This window comes from Eptatretus burgeri, chromosome 6 (assembly GCF_056783735.1).
Source record: "Eptatretus burgeri isolate ZD-2024b chromosome 6, Ebu_testis_v1, whole genome shotgun sequence".
In the NCBI taxonomy this organism is placed as follows: Eukaryota; Metazoa; Chordata; class Myxini; order Myxiniformes; family Myxinidae; genus Eptatretus; species Eptatretus burgeri.
In genome coordinates this window covers 55,840,908-55,858,136 of record NC_140966.1, presented here as the reverse complement: position 1 = coordinate 55,858,136, position 17,229 = coordinate 55,840,908, and the positions used below count along the sequence as shown (strand labels likewise).

Below are 17,229 nucleotides of genomic sequence, written 5' to 3'. Positions count from 1 at the left end.
TTCTCCAGAGATCAAGGCTAATCCTGAGAACATACGTCACCCCCAGAAACAAAATAAAAACCACCAAACAGCTCGCAGTGAACTACCAGGGTTGAGGGTTCCCACTTATTTTGAGATGTCTTTTTTTAAGGACTAAAATAACCCTTTTTTAAGGACCACATCCTAGAAATTCCAGAGGTAAATAGAAATTCCAATAAAATATCATTTTTAGCTGCGTCTCACGTAGCGAACGTGGCTCCAAGAGAGCTCGGCGTTGTTGTTCTTCTTCTTCTTCTGGTGAAGACAAAACCTTTAGGACTCGGTTCCTTTATATACAGGATCCGGATCTCCTTAAATACTAAACACTTGTACACATCCTCACATAGACGGTGCCTTTTGAGAGCGTCTATCATGAACTTTTAAATATATTCGGACATTTGCTTTAAAGTTTCGAAAAGTTCACGTTACTATTTAAAGATTATTCCATTTATCGTATTGTGATTTCGTAAATACGTAAATACATTATGACGGGTCTTGCTATTGGCTTAATCAAGGCACGTGACGAAATATCGGAAGTTGTTGTTGCTGTTTTTATTTTTTTTTTCTTCTTCCTCTTCTTCTTCTTCTTCTTCTTCTGGTGAAGACAAAACCTTTAGGACGCGGCTCTTGGACACATTTGTCCTTGTTTAGAATACTAGTGCGAGGAAAATGAAACACCCTTCACCAAATAACAGGAAAATCTGATCTTTATTGACTTTTGAACATTTTCCTGAAATTTAAGGACATTTAAGAACTTAAATTGTACAACTCAGAAAACGTTGGACTTTTATGGGTTTTAAGGACCCGTACGAACCTCGGGTTCCTCCTCCTTCTTCTCTTTCCTTTTGCAGCACCTGCCTGCAGGTATCATCTTCGGCTGGCGGTGCAGCTGATCAACTGATGCAGTGCCCCTTGGAGGTGAGAGCAGGAATTTGTCATTCGTTCAGGGTGCCGGAGACATCTCGCCTGCTTTTTGCGAAGGATCTTCAACGTCCACCGACTAATCCCGGCAGACGGAACATCCTGGTGTCCCAATGCAGGTGTGGACAGGTAGTGAACACCGATTTACAATTTATTTTCTCCTCGCAACCCGTTTGTTGGAAAAAATGGTTTGCTTCTGCCGTTCTGATTTTCCACATCAGTCCAATGACATCGATCTTTCACACTCTCCAATGGTTATACCAGAAACCCCAAAACTCACCTCCATATCCCAAAAGGTGGACGCATGTGCCGTGACGGGCGAACGACAGAGCGTGGTACTGCATGCGTGGGCTGCGGCCGATATCACCCAGTACCAGGACGCAGACTCCATTCGCCTTCCTCAAACGTCCTGCCAGCAAGACAGCGACAACCACCAGTGATAAAGTGGTCGGAAACCACCATGATAAACTGACGCTGTAGCAACAGCCGACGAGAGCGGCCGTCAACAAAGACGGTACAACCACGCGAGATATGGGCGGCGCCATACTGATGACGTGTCCAAATAACTTCCGGTATATCTACGGTGGCCGTGTGAACTCAAAAAGGTAATGCAGCAGAGATCTTCTTCCCGAATATCTACGGTGGCCGTGTGAACTCAAAAAGGCAATGCAGCAAAGATCTTCTTCCCGAATATCTACGGTGGCCGTGTGAACTCAAAAAGGCAATGCAGTATAGATCTTCCAGTATATTTACGGTGGCCGTGTGAACTCAAAAAGGCAATGCAGCAGAGATCTTCTTCCCGAATATCTACGGTGGCCGTGTGAACTCAAAAAGGCAATGCAGTATAGATCTTCCAGTATATTTACGGTGGCCGTGTGAACTCAAAAAGGCAATGCAGCAGAGATCTTCTTCCCGAATATCTACGGTGGCCGTGTGAACTCAAAAAGGCAATGCAGTATAGATCTTCCAGTATATCTACGGTAGCCGTGTGAACTCAAAAAGGTAATGCAACATAGATCTTCCGGAATATCTACGGTGGCCGTGTAAACTCAAAAAGGCAATGCAGTATAGATCTTCCGGTATATCTACGGTGGCCGTGTAAACTCAAAAAGGTAATGCAGTATAGATCTTCCGGTATATCTACGGTGGCCGTGTAAACTCAAAAAGGTAATGCAGTATAGATCTTCCGGAATATCTACGGTGGCCGTGTAAACTCAAAAAGGTAATGCAGTATAGATCTTCCAGTATATCTACGGTGGCCGTGTGAACTTAAAAAGGTAATGCAGCATAGATCTTCCAGTATATCTACGGTGGCCGTGTAAACTCAAAAAGGTAATGCAGTATAGATCTTCCGGTATATCTACGGTGGCCGTGTAAACTCAAAAAGATAATGCAGCATAGATCTTCTTCCCGAATATCTACGGTGGCCGTGTAAACTCAAAAAAGTAATGCAGTATAGATCTTCCGGTATATCTACGGTGGCCGTGTGAACTCAAAAAGGTAATGCAACATAGATCTTCTTCCGGAATATCTACGGTGGCCGTGTGAACTCAAAAAAGTAATGCAGTATAGATCTTTCGGTATATCTACGGTGGCCGTGTGAACTCAAAAAGGTAATGCAGCTTCTTCCGGTTATTTTTTTTTTAATAACCTTAAATTTTTGGAGTTTTTATGGTTATTTCCGACTCAGCATGTTGTCACGACTGAAGAAAAGCGATTATATAGTGAAAGATTATATTATATCAAGATTATATAGAGCGGAGGTTGCAATCGGAGCAACATTTCACCTGTCGAAGTCGAAGACAAAATCTCGACAAACAACAAATTTAATTGAAAGGAATCTCGTCACACCTGCACCGTGACGCAGTCCCGAATGTATCACGCTGCTTTTGCAATGAGAGGGAAATAAAGAACCTCGCTGTTTTATTAATTTCAACCTGTTGAACATATCACCGGTTTGAATCGAAGAATGGGCAAGGTCGCGGTGGGACGCACGGATAAGCTAAACAGGTTCAAATCACAACTTCAGATGTGGAGAGAGGAAATACTGTTGTGGGGCCGGGTCTCGGTGGCGAGCACGACCGCTAGAGGGAGCAGTAGAGTCGGCTTCACCGAACACCCGGAATTTAGGTCGTGCCTTTCAGATAAATCCGAAAGGTCACGGGTCCCTTATCGGACTGAAGATCGCCAATCGGTCGATCACGTGGGATAGGGTCAATTGCCAATTTTAATATACCTAAATACCCACGTTGTCCAAACTACCGGGGAAATTCACCCTCGGCAGGATCTGCGCGATCCGGGCCGTTGCCGAGTCGTACCCTGAGCGGAGAGTACCAGAACCCTGCTGGCCAATTGCACGATTACGGCAACTATGAGGCCTCCTATTCACATTCGCAGCGCGGCAAACCAATGATAGAAAGGACAAGGACGAGCTGGGACATTCAACAAGAGGGGATTTATTTACAAGAATTGGGGGACAAGGGGAGCACGTAAGGGCAGAGTTATCCGAATGTAAAAGAAATGGAAATTTATACACAAACACTTATGCAGGTGCGACTTAAAGGACTGGCACACACCAGACACACACCCCCAAAAAGAAATGGACCCCGTCGGGTCTTTATTGATACCCCCAGCTCGGAGGGAAGGTGAGCTGGAGGTAAGAAGCTAGCTTGGACCTTCCCGCCTCGTGCGGCCGTTGACGATCGGGCTCGGCGGGACCCGCAACTCTATGCCACTGCAAGCACCGGGTACGGAGGGCAGCATCGGGCTCCAGCATGCTCCTCCGGCACGTGACAAGACAGCGAGCGCTAGCAGACAAGACAGGCAAGCTATTCTCGGCAGGACAGACTCGCAGGCAGGCGATCCTCCGCGGGACAGGCTCAAGGGAAAAAGAAGGTCTTCACACACACCCGTGCTTCTCTTAACCCCCCCCCCCCCCGAAGCAACTTGCCTCCGGATTGGCCGGTTTGTCTCAGGCGATCCGCTCGCCATTTGTGATTCGTTCGGGGGGCATGGCGAACATCCTCGCAGCCTGTCCCCCCTGAGAGGCATTCCTCCTTCTTCGGGCGTCGTGCCTCCACATTGGCTGGAACGCAGCGTACGTCGCTCACGCTTTGCCCATTGGCTGAAGGCAACACGTCTTGCTCGACTCTGGAGCAGAGTCAATGCATCAGTTTCCAATGGAACTCCGCCCACAGGCGCTTGGCACGTATGCGCGTCAGAAAGGCCGATGGTGGAAGGAAGCCAGGGAGGATGCTGTTGTTGGTGGTGTAAAAATCCTAACTATAAAATAAACCGTAGTGCACATACACTTAATTCCCATTAGACATAGGGGAAAGGGAGCTATCTATCCACATTTACTTAACGAAATAACTGAGCTACGGGGACCTAAATGTTGAGTGCTCATGGCTGCCAGATTCGTAACAATATGACGTGTCTCACTACATGTGTTCATTGGGACCATTAGCACAGGTCCTGGGGGGGGGGGGGGGAAACACCTGTTGAATGTGGCAGCAGAGCATCTGGCCATGCTTCACAAGTTTCAGCGTCACTGTTCTTCAAGCTTACCAACATGGAGGAGTGTGACTGGGTTCGTGATCCTTTTGCTTCATCTGCAGAGGCATCGGTCAATGAGCTTTCTCTGAAGGCTCGACAGGAATATGTACATCGACCTCTGGAGTAAACGCACTGTCAAACTAAAGTTCAGTCAGGTGCCCGATCTGGACCCATTTTGGTTGCAGTTGGAAAGAGCAAACAACCATCTCTGATCTTGTTGATGTGTTGCTCGTGTTTTCAATAACTGACCTTTGTGAAGTTAGCTTCTCGGCATTGACGCTTATCGTGAACAAGAGGTCATGTCTCAAGAAAAATTAACCTGGATCAGGAACTTTGTGTCGCTCTTAATCCAGCATTGAGCTGAAAATGAAGCGCCAGAAGCATTCCGTTAATAATCGGCTTGCTTACCGCTTGCCAAGCGACTTACATGATTCAAAGTGCTCAAGCAAACACTTCAACAGAACAGAGTGCTCGGCAATGTTTCACATAAACAACGAGCTCATGTATCCGGCATTGCCCGGAGAAATTAAATGGAATATGTAAATAATGTTGTGAGCCAGGGTTCGGCGGCGATAAACGACCACCAGGTGGAGCAGTAGAGTCGCCTCCCACAGAATACCCGGAATTTAGGTCGTAACTCTCGGACAACTCCAAAGGTCACGGGTCCAATAGCAGACCGTGGACCCCAATATTTTGACCGCGTGGCATAGGGTTAATTGTCTCGATCTCCAATATACCTAAATAACCATGCAGTCAAGCTACCGGGGAAACCACACCCTCGACGGGCTCTGTCAAACCGGGTCGTTCGAGCGACCTTGGCCCAGTGTAACTGAGCGGAATTACCAGTCCGTCGGACCCAATGACAACTTACCGGCCCAAACGGCCTCACTAATTCTCAAGACGCACCGTGCTGGGTCAATGAAGGAAAAACACGGACGGCGAACTGGAACATTTAACACAGGGGTTTATTTTACAACAGGCAATAATCGGGAAGGGAGACACAGAGCAGAGTTATCACGAATAAGAAATGTAATTCACAATGTACAAGGCACTTAACAATTCTACTTACAGACGGGGCCCATGGACACACACACACACACACTCACACACACACACACACTCACACTCACACACACACACACTCACACTCACACACACACATACCCAAAAGAAAATGGACCCCGTGGGTCTTTATTCGGTAGAGCCCGGCCGGGGTACCTTCCCGCCTCGTGCGGTCACACCGACTCCAAACCACCATGGTGGGACTCGAACCCACAACCCAAAGTCCACGGTCGACAAACGAGACCAAGCCACCACGACCGCAGACCGCTTGAACCACTACCACTACGGTTCGGTCACCACCACCACGGTGAGCCACCGCAAAGAACCGCAGACCACTCGAACCACGACCGCAGACCAAGCCAATTTCCACAATGACTGCTCACCACTCTCTTGAGGTCCAAGCGATTTCTTATTTCGCCACTCGCCTCCCATTGGGTGGGGCGTGCGTGCGATGCTCGCCCTTGGCTCATTGGGCAGAGGAAACACTCCATTCCCTTTTTTGGAGCGGGGCTCCGATCTGAGGCAATGGAAGCCCCACCCGCGTCTGTGCTCGGCACGCATGCGCGTGAGGAAGGCTGATAGTGGCAGAAGCGAAGGAGGGATGTTGTTGTCGTTGATGTATGAAAACCGAACTAAAAATAAATCGTAGCGCACATACGAAATTCCCATTTGACAGAAGGAGGGATTCTAACTATAAACACATACTTATCGAAATAACTAAGCTTAGGGACTGCTGTCTGTTTGTGTGCAAATGGCTGCCAGATTCGTAACAATAATTCCTGGATGACAAATAGGGGAATGTTGGCCTTATGGTTTTGTATGAAAGCTTGGGTGTTGCAGAATATGCATGGACTTGTATTGAATTGCTTCACCTTCCAAAGGTGCCCACCATGATGCCCTGGAGGCTGCTTGTCTTGCATGTTCATCCTCAAACCGACCATTTGTCTGCTCTGTAGTCTCAGCTGACCTGGAGGCTGCTTGACTTGTTTGTTGATCCTCAACCCGAGCCTGTGTCTGCTCTGTAGTCTCAGCTGACCTGGAGGCTGCCATTCTCTTTCCATCTAATTTGTTTCTGCCTGCCCATAAGGGGGTCTTTTTTTGGTGGCATTTGGCAGGATTTATAAATCAAGGATGGAAGGTTAAGATATTTCTTAACAGACGTGTTCCCTTGGGAATTCCCTTGAAAGTTTACTCCATGTCAGAATCGAAAAATATCTTGATAGGCCAGAAGCAGACCACTTACATGCAAAGTTTATTTTCATGACCTGGGAATGCAAAATAAAAAACAATAAAAATCGAGTAGTTAGTTGATTTTACTAATTAACATCAGTAGTTGAGCCCATGTAATTTTTTGTGTAACATATGGGAAGGATTACAGGTGGGGGAACATGAACCCAGTGGTGTTACAACAAATCCGGAGGGGCGATGCGCCTTAAATGGTCCTTTCCAGAGCGATCTCTATTAGTGTGAGTGAAGCCATCGGATGTGCTCCAGCGGGCATCTTACTGTGCCAATCTTCGCGACATGGTAGATTGAAGTTTAAAAAAAAGAGAAACAGATTGATCGTACAGACCTGGAGAGTATTAGAGGTAGGGGAGAAACGTACCAAGGGAATACACAGTTTCCATTTTCAGCTTGCATCCATAAAACGACCTCAACATGTGATCTTCACAATACATATTACTCGATTGTGGCGGTGTGTAAGCAACATATACACACTCGAGGCCTGAACATAGAATTATTATCATAACCTGTGTAAAACACTATTTTTAATAACAAGCGCACATTTAAACACTGTGATAATTAAATTTATGTTGTTGACAACAAATCACGACAACCTCAACATACAATCTTCACAATCCATATTACTCGATTGCTTCTGGGAAAAGAAAATGCAGGGAGTGTATAAGCACAAGATCTGATCGAGGCTTGAAGGTCAATTATCTGGTTTTATCTGGGGTCAATTTTTTTTATCCAAACATAACCCTCAACCTTCCTCGGGATGAAAGAGGAGGCCATACAAAGTTTGATTGCGCTGGTTCCTGCGGAGTCCAAATGCATAAACAAGCAACAAATAAAACACACAAACAAACTTTCTTCTTTATATGTTAGATATTTTTGTGGTACTCCGGCCATCGTTTTCAGTTTTACTCGATCCTCTTGTGACAACTTCCCCAAACGAATGCATTGTGTTCGCAGTGGTTACAATTCAGAAAGAGGAGCCCCCTGCCAAGCTTATCTGCGGACCTAACACTGTGCTTTTTGGGAGGGGGAGGGAGAGGTTTTGCATGTTTATTGATCTTGAAGAATCCGGCTATTCCTTTGCAATTGGTCACTGGCTTTGACGCAAATACAATTTTTTTATTTATGGACCTAAGGAATCGAAAAGCAGCATATATCAAACAAACACTTTCAAATAGAGCACCTCACCACCTTTGACATTTAAATTGCATCAGATGTTGCAATAAATGTGAATCGTTTCTCCCAGCTTGCTGGCTCGATGACAGAAGATGCCATTTGCCTTTTTGCCGCCTTCATCTCTACCCCACTTAGAATCCCATGTGGGCATGAGCAACTTGCAACTTTGCATGAAAAGTAGAAGTAACAAAATTATGAAATGCACGTTTTAATGAGAAGGGCACTCTGTATGGCACATACCTCCACAAGGCTGATTACATTACGTTTTGTATCCCTCTGATCGTGGAAATGAAATAAAGCCACGAACGCTGGCGTCTCAGGCGTTTATAAGCATTGCAATATTAAAAAAAAAAAAAAGTAAAAAAATCACTGTGGCCTCTTCCAAGTCGAGGCATGGTTGAGCAGGCCAAAAAACATAACCGCTTCAGACCCCAGCAAGGTAACCCAGGATGCACCTTAAGACCCCACAGAGAGTGATGACCAAGGGTGCGCCTGATGAAGGATATAATTAAATCAGGCCGTTAATTATCTTTAGAAGGGGTGTTTTAATAAATCCAAAACACCCAATTTTCACTCGTGCACTTCCTTGAAGTTCCCTTATTATGCATGGAAAGTTTTAGGCCGCTAGGTTTCATGGTTTTGGAGTAATGGAGGAGACAGACACACACACACACACACACACACATACACACACACACACACACACACTTGTAATGATGAATGGATGACCCCTAAATTATAGATTTTTTTAAATTCATTTTGTTGTCTTTAAAAATTTGAAACTTCATTAAACCAGCTATGTCTAACATATTTGTTTAGCTATGTCTAAACCAGCTATGTACACCAATGTCTAACATATTTAGCATCTTCATGTTGTACAAGTCAGAGAAGTAAAATTTGTAACATGTTTTTTTTCTCCTCCCCATTTCCCTCATCTTTCACAGGAAGGAATATATGGCCTTTCCAGCATGTTCCTTTTCGCGTTTCATGGAGTGATGATGCTGATTTGGTTTTGCACACAAGGGTGGTGCAAACCTCCAAATTTTGTGGTTGTTTTAGCAGATGACATGGGCTGGGGAGATCTCGGCATAAACATGGCTGATCATGCTACCGCGGACTCAGACACACCAGGCTTGGACAGGCTTGCAATGGAAGGAATGCGGTATGTGGTGAAGAAACATTTGGTGTGTATAAGGTTTTTAGTGCATTGTGCAGGATGTTCAGTGCAGGATGTTCAGTGCAGGATGTTTTTAGTGCAGGATGTTACAGTGCATTGTGGTGTTAAAACACACTGTTGGACAAGTATGCAATAGTCTTTTATTAACTATAATTGTACTAACAACATAAAATCCAAAGCATTGTCCAAAAATGGTTCACAAGCCAATATATAGGTCAGGTCAGATGGATGTTATGCCTGGTGTTGGCTTAATGGCTGGAGTGGCAGGCTTTGGATCCTTGGGTCCTGAGTTCAAATCCTGCTCAGCTGTTGAATTAATACCAGGTGGGGTTAACTCGGCCTGTCATCCTTCCGAGGTCAGCAAATTGAGTGCCAGCATGCTGGTATACTGTGTCGGAGTAGCGACCCGTCGAGGATTGTGCCCAATAGCCAAGGAGACTGTTTAAGCAGCACCAATCTCTGCACAGAGTGTGGTCCCAATCTCCTCCTCCTCTTCAGATGGATGCTTTCTCAGATGATGGTTTATTATTAAGGTGAAAATTCCTTTGCTTCCTCTGCATCCTAACTCGAAGTTATATCTGTATTTATATAATTTTGGGAGTCAAATTTTGTTTTTATGCAGACTAAACAAACCACCATACTGTATTTCACAATTTTGCCAGGATACCAGCACACAATTTTGCCAAGATAAATGTATTTATTATGCAGGTGATATATCCTCGACATATCTCAAAGGAGGGAGGACGGTCTAGCCTTAATATCGAGGTGTTACAATCTCTACAGATCATCCAGAGGAGTCAAGCTTTAATATTTTGTAGTTGCAGCCTCTATAGATCTTCCAGGGGAGTGAGTGTGGTTCTCACCTTAACATGTACAGGTGTTACAAACTCCACAGCTTCATACTTTGATGTTGATCCTTGATGCAGTCTTCGGTCTTTGATGCATTCATTGACAATCCATATTGTTGCCTGCCAAATGGAGCCCGAGACAAAATCATGAATGGATTTCCACCAGGGGTCTATATTGATGATGCTTCTGCACTGGATACTGCTTCTGCCAGGGCCTGTGAATCTGCATTCTCATTCCACAAGAGCCTTTTTACTCACACGGTGCCCGACAACAATCTTCACCTCGTGTTTTTGAAATATCAGACACAATGAACAAATATAAATGAAGCTCTTGAGAAGTTACTCTTTTCAAAAGGTGTCATGGGATCTTTCAAACATCCTCTGAATGATTGTGCACTTACTTATTGATGTAATTCCTTGCTTATGAAGTATCAGTATGGCATTTTGTAGGAGGATTGGAAATCAAGCACAAACTGCTCAAAGGCAAGTGTGCTTTTTGTCCTGTGCTATCCTGGTAGCTCCACTGTCTTAGTTGAACTTCAACGACTGGAATCCCATTGAGGTGAGCTATAGATTATAAATAACGCATTTAAAAATGAAGAATAATGTGATTCATAAACATTTTGAAACTCATGACTCTAAAACACTGGATTGTAGTTCACGAAACATTTTCACATATTTGACACTTGAAATAAAAACAGTTCCTCATCGAGGACAGTCCCCAACCACACCTTTAAAATGGGACTTGTATATTTTAAATTTAGCGAGTAATACCGGCTCCAAAAAAACGTTGTCAGGAAATCACTGGCAATGTGTCGTCTGTTGTCGTTTCCCCACCCTCAATACCCCCTCCCTCCGGCAGAGGGCAGTGGTTAAACCACTTGCACTATTCCATGTGTACAGGTGAAAATTGCAAGTTGTCTTCCCACCATCACAACAGAGGCAAAGGGTGGGGGGAGGGGGGTATTTTGTGCCCATGAACTGACCCCTGGGTACCCCCAGTAGTGGAGATCAGCCAACCTGTTTTTGAATCTATAATGTTCAAACAGACATACATACCCTAACCCACATATAAATGCTGAATTTTAGCATGATAAATAAATACTTTAATGTGGTATGGAGTTGGGGATGAGGATTATTGTCCTGCATATTGAAATATTTGTTAGCCCCCCGTTGGAATTAGTCTGAAATGGTGGCTTCTGGATTTGGTCTTGATTTTTGTGTCCGTACGTGCGTGCGTTTGTCTGCAACCTTATCTCCGGCATGTATGGACCGATTTTACTTGTACTTCGCATAAAGACAACACATGTTGGTATACATAATGCCCGGTTAGAATAGGTGTACCATATCCCTGTGTGTCGTAAGAGGCGACCAGGGTTGAGTCAGGAAGGGCATCCGGCGTAAAAACCTATGCCAAATCATTATGCGGACAACAAAACGAATTTCCATACCGGATCGGTCGAGGCCTGGGTTACCAACGACCACCACCGGTAGCGGTGGTCAGCAGGGTACCAGTGGAAATTGTGCTACTGCTGGGCGAAGGAGGAGAAGGAGACGGGGAAGGTGAGTCCAGAGGCAGTGGGAGGAGGGGGAAGGGTAGAAGTGTGGAGGTGAGAGTTGGAACTCTGAATGTTGGGACGATGACTGGCAAAGGGCGAGAGTTGGCTGATATGATGGAGAGAAGAAAGGTGGACATACTGTGTGTACAAGAGACCAAGTGGATGGGGAGTAAGGCGAGGAGCATTGGAGGTGGTTTCAAACTGTTCTACCATGGTGTGGATGGGAGGAGAAATGGTGTCGGGGTAATTCTGAAGGAGGATTATGTCAAGAGGGTATTGGAGGTGAAGAGAGTGTCTGACCAAGTGATGAGTGTGAAGTTGGAAATTGAAGAGGTGATGATGAATGTCATCAGTGCATATGCCCCACATATGGGGTGTGAGATGGAGTATAAAGAAGATTTCTGGAGTGAGTTAGATGAAGTGGTGGAGAGTGTATCCAAGGATGAAAGAGTGGTGATTGGAGCAGATTTCAATGGGCATGTTGGGGAAGGGAATAAAGAGGATGAGGAGGTGATGGGTAGGTACGGTCTCAACAAGAGAAATGTAGAAGGGCAAATGGTGGTAGAGTTTGCAAAAAGAATGGAAATGGCAGTGGTAAATACGTATTTCAAGAAGAAGGAGGAACATAGGGTGACATACAAGAGTGGAAGAAAGTGCACACAGGTGGATTACATCTTAAGCAGGAGATGTAACCTGAAAGAGATTAGAGACTAAGGTAGTGGCAGGGGTGAGTGTAGCTCGACAGCATCGATTGGTGGTCTGTAGGATGATGTTGGAGGTGAGGTTGAGGAAGAGAGTGAGGGCTGAACCAAGGACCAGATGGTGGAAGCTGAAGAAGGAAGACTGTTGCGTGGTATTTAGGGAGGAGGTGAGACAGGCGTTGGATGGTGGTAAAGATGGGTGGGATGATTGGGCAACTACAGCAGAAGTAGTGAGGGAGATAGCTAGGAAGGTACTTGGTGTGTCATCTGGACAGAGGAAGGAAGATAAGCAGACTTGGTGGTGGAACGAGGAAGTACAGGAAAGTGTAAGGAAGAAGGGGTTGGCGAAAAAGAAGTGGGACAGTCAGAGAGATGAAGAAAGTAGGCAGGAGTACAAGGAGTGGCGTCGAAAGGCAAAGAGAGAGGTGGCAAAGGCTAAGGAAAAGGCATATGACGAGCTGTATGAGAAGTTGGATACAAAAGAAGGAGAAAAGGATTTATACCGATTGGCAAGACAGAGGGACCGAGCTGGGAAGGATGTGCTGCAGGTTAGGGTGATAAAAGACGTAAATGGGAATGTGCTGACGAGCGAGGAGAGTGTGTTGAGAAGGTGGATGGAGTACTTTGAGGAGCTGATGAATGAAGAAAATGAGAGAGAGAAGGTTGGAAGAGGTGAAGATAATGAATCAGGAAGTGGGGTGGATCAGTAAGGATGAAGTGAGGACTGCTATGAAGAAGATGAAAAGTGGAAAGGCGGTCGGCCCAGATGACCTACCAGTGGAGGCATGGAAGTGCTTAGGAGAGATGGCAGTGGGGTTGTTAACCAGATTGTTTAATAAAATCTTGGAAAGTGAGAGGATGCCGGAGGAGTGGAGATTAAGTGTACTGGTTCCGATTTTCAAGAACACGGGTGATGTGCAGAGCTGTGGAAATTACAGAGGGATAAAGTTGTTAAGCCACACCATGAAGTTGTGGGAAAGAGTAGTGGAAGCTCGGTTGAGAGGAGAGGTGATGATCTGTGAGCAGCAATATGGGTTTATGCCAGGAAAGAGCACCACTGATGCAATGTTTGCTTTGAGGATGTTGATGGAGAAGTATAGGGAAGGCCAGAAGGAGTTACATTGTGTGTTTGTGGATTTCGAGAAAGCTTATGAGAGGGTGCCAAGAGAGGAGTTGTGGCATTGTATGAGGAAGTCGGGAGTGGTGGAGAAGTATGTGAGGATCGTGCAGGATATGTATGAGGACAGTGTGACAGCGGTGAGGTGTGCGGTAGGAATGACGGACCGGTTTAAGGTTAAAGTGGGATTGCACCAAGGATCGACTCTGAGCCCTTTCCTGTTTGCAATGGTGATGGACAGGTTGACGGATGAGATCAGACTGGAGTCTCCATGGACGATGATGTTCACAGATGACATCATGATCTGTAGGGAGAGTAGGGAGCAGGCTGAGGCGAGCCTTGAGAGGTGGCGGTACGCACTGGAGAGAAGGGGAATGATAGTCAGTAGGCGTAAGACCGAGTACATGTGCGTAAATGAGAGGGAGAGTGGTGGTATGGTGCGGTTGCAAGGAGTTGAGGTGGGGAAGATGGATGGGTTTAAATACTTGGGATCAACTGTTCAAAGTAACGGAGAGTGTGGGAGAGAAATGAAAAAGAGAGTGCAGGCAGGATGGAGTGGGTGGAGAAGAGTTGCAGGAGTGATTTGTGACAGAAGGGTAGCTGCAAGAGTGAAGGGGAAAGTATATAAGACGGTAGTGAGACCAGCTATGTTGTATGGTTTGGAGGCGGTGGCGCTAACAAAAAGACAGGAAGCGGAGCTGGAGGTGGCAGAGTTAAAGATGCTGCGATTCTCGTTGGGAGTGACGAGGATGGACAGGATAAGGAATGAGTATATTAAAGGGACTGCGCAGGTCGGACGGTTTGGAGACAAAGTGAGAGGCGAGATTGAGATGGTTTGGACATGTGCACAGGAGGGAAGCGGAGTATATCGGGAAAAGGATGCTGAAGATGGAGCCGCCAGGCAGGAGGAGAGGAAGGCCAAATAAGAGGTTCATGCATGCGGTGAGGGTGGACATGCGGGTGGTTGGAGTGTAAATGGAAAATGTGGAGGATAGAGCGAAATGGAGACGGTTGATCCGCTGTGGCGACCCCGAACAGGAGCAGCCGAAAGAAGAAGAAGAAGAAGAAGAAGAAGAAGAAGAAGAAGAAGAAGAAGAAGAAGAAGAAGTAGAAGAAGAAGAAGAAGAAGAAGAAGAAGAAGAAGAAGAAGATGATGATGGTATACATATGCACGTCATTTTTTTTCGACATCAGATCCAAGGTGGCTGACTGGCAGCCATTTTATTTGTAAAAAAAAAACAAACAAACCCAGTGTCGAACACTCCTCAACCATTTCTCGGACATGCATTTACCGATATTGTTCAAACTTTTCACACAGATGAGAAATGATGGCTTAGAAAAGCGTAATTTTTTTTGAGATCAGATCCAAGATGGCCGACTGGTGCCCATTTTGTTACTTAAATGTGTCCCTGTTTCTCAGACATGCACGGTCCGATTTTGTTCAAAATTTGCACAAGCACAGTACATGATGGTATACACGTGCCCCTCACTTTATTTTTACAATCTGATCAAAGATGGCCAACTGGTAGACTGGCAGCCATTTTAGTTCTACATAAATATGGGCTAGCCCTTTAACTCCATACAGAAAAATTACTAAAACAACTGGGGCTATGACAATTTATGTCTTTTTTATTTGTTTATGGATATTTTTGTTGACAGAAGTTTTGCAATTGTTTTTTGGGATATTGGCTTTTTTTCTGGGATATAGGCATATTGACGATGGTGGGAAGACCAATATCAATATAGACCCCTAGTGGGATATAGGGGGCTATGACATTTTATGTTGGGTGGTCGCTAGACTACCCTTATTCTCAGGTTTTCCGTCTGTCTGCATCTGTATGTCTGTCTGTTTGTTTGTATGTAATGGACAGCTCTGGAGGCTAGAGGAGTCAACCGATTTTGATGAAACTTGACTGGTAGGTTCATACCAGGATCTAGTTGTATGCTTTTGAGCACTGTTGCTATGGACGCCACCGTTGCCTAGCAACGGGACTTTGAATTTTTTGAAAAAATCCCCAAAATATTTTTTTCGAAAATCAAAAATCGGCTTCCGCACTTTTATGCACACTATAATCAACCTCTTTCTCAAAAATTTTCAGCCCGATCTGTCAAAAACTGTATGACTAGTATGCAATTGTATAGCGACCACCCATGTCACCTCCCGGCTTGTCTTTTTTACTTGTTTGTCTTGTTATCAAATGCTCCATCTTTGTTCTCACTGCATGATTCAATAAAGTATAAAATGTCTTTTACTGGATCAAACATTTGCTTTCCAGTTTTAATTTTCACAACCAACATCGATTTCATGGACAGAATTAATCCTCGGTCTTTTATGCATTCATTGATAATCCATATTGTTGCCTGCCAAATGGAGCCCGAGACCAAATCTTGGAGGGATTTCCACTAGTAGTGGGGCAGATAACAGCAATTTTTGAGAGTAATCGTGCAAATGATGACATAAGCATCAAATTTGGCACATTTGTTCTCCAGGGGAATCTAATCAAATCTGCCTGATTGGCCATTTGAAAATACAAATTTTGAAAAATTTGAAGAAAAAAAAATTCAAAAAAATTTGATTCACAGCTGGCTGAAATTCTTGAAGCACAAGTGAACATCCCAGACAGAGATCCAAGGGGAGATGCAGTCATCATTGATGGCTCAGCACTTATCAATGCCCTACCTTCATGCACTTCAAAGATGTTTGATGACTATGCTAAAGAAGACATCATCCCAAAGGTGGAATCCTATGGTGCCAGGTACGAGAGGGTGGACGTAGTGTTTGATGTGTACAAGAAGTCGAGTCTGAAGTCCGAGGCAAGGTGGAAAAGGGGGCAAGGAATCAGAAGAAGAGTGACAGGAACCAGTAAGACCCCAAGTAACTGGAGAAGCTTTCTTCGAGATGACAGCAACAAGACTGAGCTGTTTCACTTCCTTGCGGAAAAGATGTGTGAAGCACAGATGACAAGCACAGTCATTGTCACAAAAGGAGAAGATGCCATTAGCAACACAAGGAAGTCACTGGATGCTGTGTCTCCATGTTGTCATGAAGAAGCTGACACTCAAATATTTGTACACGCCAGGGATGCAACGACGGATGGTAGAAAGTCCATTATCATTAAGGCTAATGACACGGACGTACTAGTCATAGCAATATCTGTACTGCCATCTTTACAGGAACTAGGTCTTGAGAACATGTGGATTGCCTTTGGCCAAGGAGCCAAGGCGTGATGGATTCCAGTCCATGAGGTAGTTTCTGCAATAGGGCCTGAGAAAGCTAGAGGGATCCCATACTTCCATGCGTTCACTGGATGTGATGTCGTGTCTGCCTTCTACGGTAAAGGGAAGAAAACTGCATGGCAGACTTGGAACGTCTTTGATGATGTTTCTGAAACATTCACCAATCTCAGCCAGCATCCAACATTGATTCGTGATGTTGACTTTTTTGAAGTTTTTTTTTTTTTTTTTAATTTTTCAAAATTTGGATTTTCAAATGGCCAATCAGGCAGATTTGATCAGAAAGCCCTGCAGAATAGAAATGCCAAATTTGATGATTGTATCATAATTTGCACGATTTTCTACTATCTACTACACTATAGGGGTCTATATTGACGATACTGCTACACTGGCTACTGCTTCTGCCAAGGCCTGTGAATCTGCCTTCTCATGTTGCAAGAGCCTTTCTACTCACCCAAAATTATATAATTGAAGCTCGTGAGAAATTTGACCTTCAGAACTATTTCTGTGCAACGACGAATGATTGAAACACAATGTTGATGAAAGTAACTCCAAGGTGGTTGAAATATTACCATGAGTGGAACACAATTTCTTTTTTCAATGGAATATTTAGCTTGAA

At 44.8% G+C, this 17,229-nt stretch overlaps 2 protein-coding genes across 10 annotated transcripts in view; one reads left to right on the top strand and one right to left on the bottom strand.

Annotated features, from left to right (window-relative positions):
- Positions 1 to 1,720, bottom strand: part of ALG1 (ALG1 chitobiosyldiphosphodolichol beta-mannosyltransferase) — a 45,064-nt gene extending 43,344 nt beyond the window's left edge. Inside the window, exon 1 of one of the 3 annotated variants that reach the window (XM_085885140.1) lies at positions 1,220 to 1,720. In XM_085885140.1, the coding sequence (XP_085741266.1) occupies positions 1,220 to 1,484 (265 nt within the window). In that variant the 5' untranslated portion in view covers positions 1,485 to 1,720. Of the gene's footprint in view, positions 1 to 832; positions 1,000 to 1,219 lie in introns of those variants that run through there. The other 2 variants (XM_085885139.1, XM_085885142.1) reach the window with 2 other exon arrangements.
- A 201-nt stretch (positions 1,721 to 1,921) lies between these two features.
- Positions 1,922 to 17,229, top strand: part of ARSG (arylsulfatase G) — a 66,674-nt gene continuing 51,366 nt past the window's right edge. For 4 of the 7 annotated variants that reach the window (XM_085885138.1, XM_085885136.1, XM_085885137.1 and 1 more), the window contains exons 1-2: positions 2,433 to 2,552; positions 8,919 to 9,136. In XM_085885138.1, the coding sequence (XP_085741264.1) occupies positions 9,079 to 9,136 (58 nt within the window). In that variant the 5' untranslated portion in view covers positions 2,433 to 2,552; positions 8,919 to 9,078. Of the gene's footprint in view, positions 1,942 to 2,251; positions 2,272 to 2,326; positions 2,553 to 8,918; positions 9,137 to 17,229 lie in introns of those variants that run through there. The other 3 variants (XM_085885135.1, XM_085885134.1, XM_085885133.1) reach the window with 3 other exon arrangements.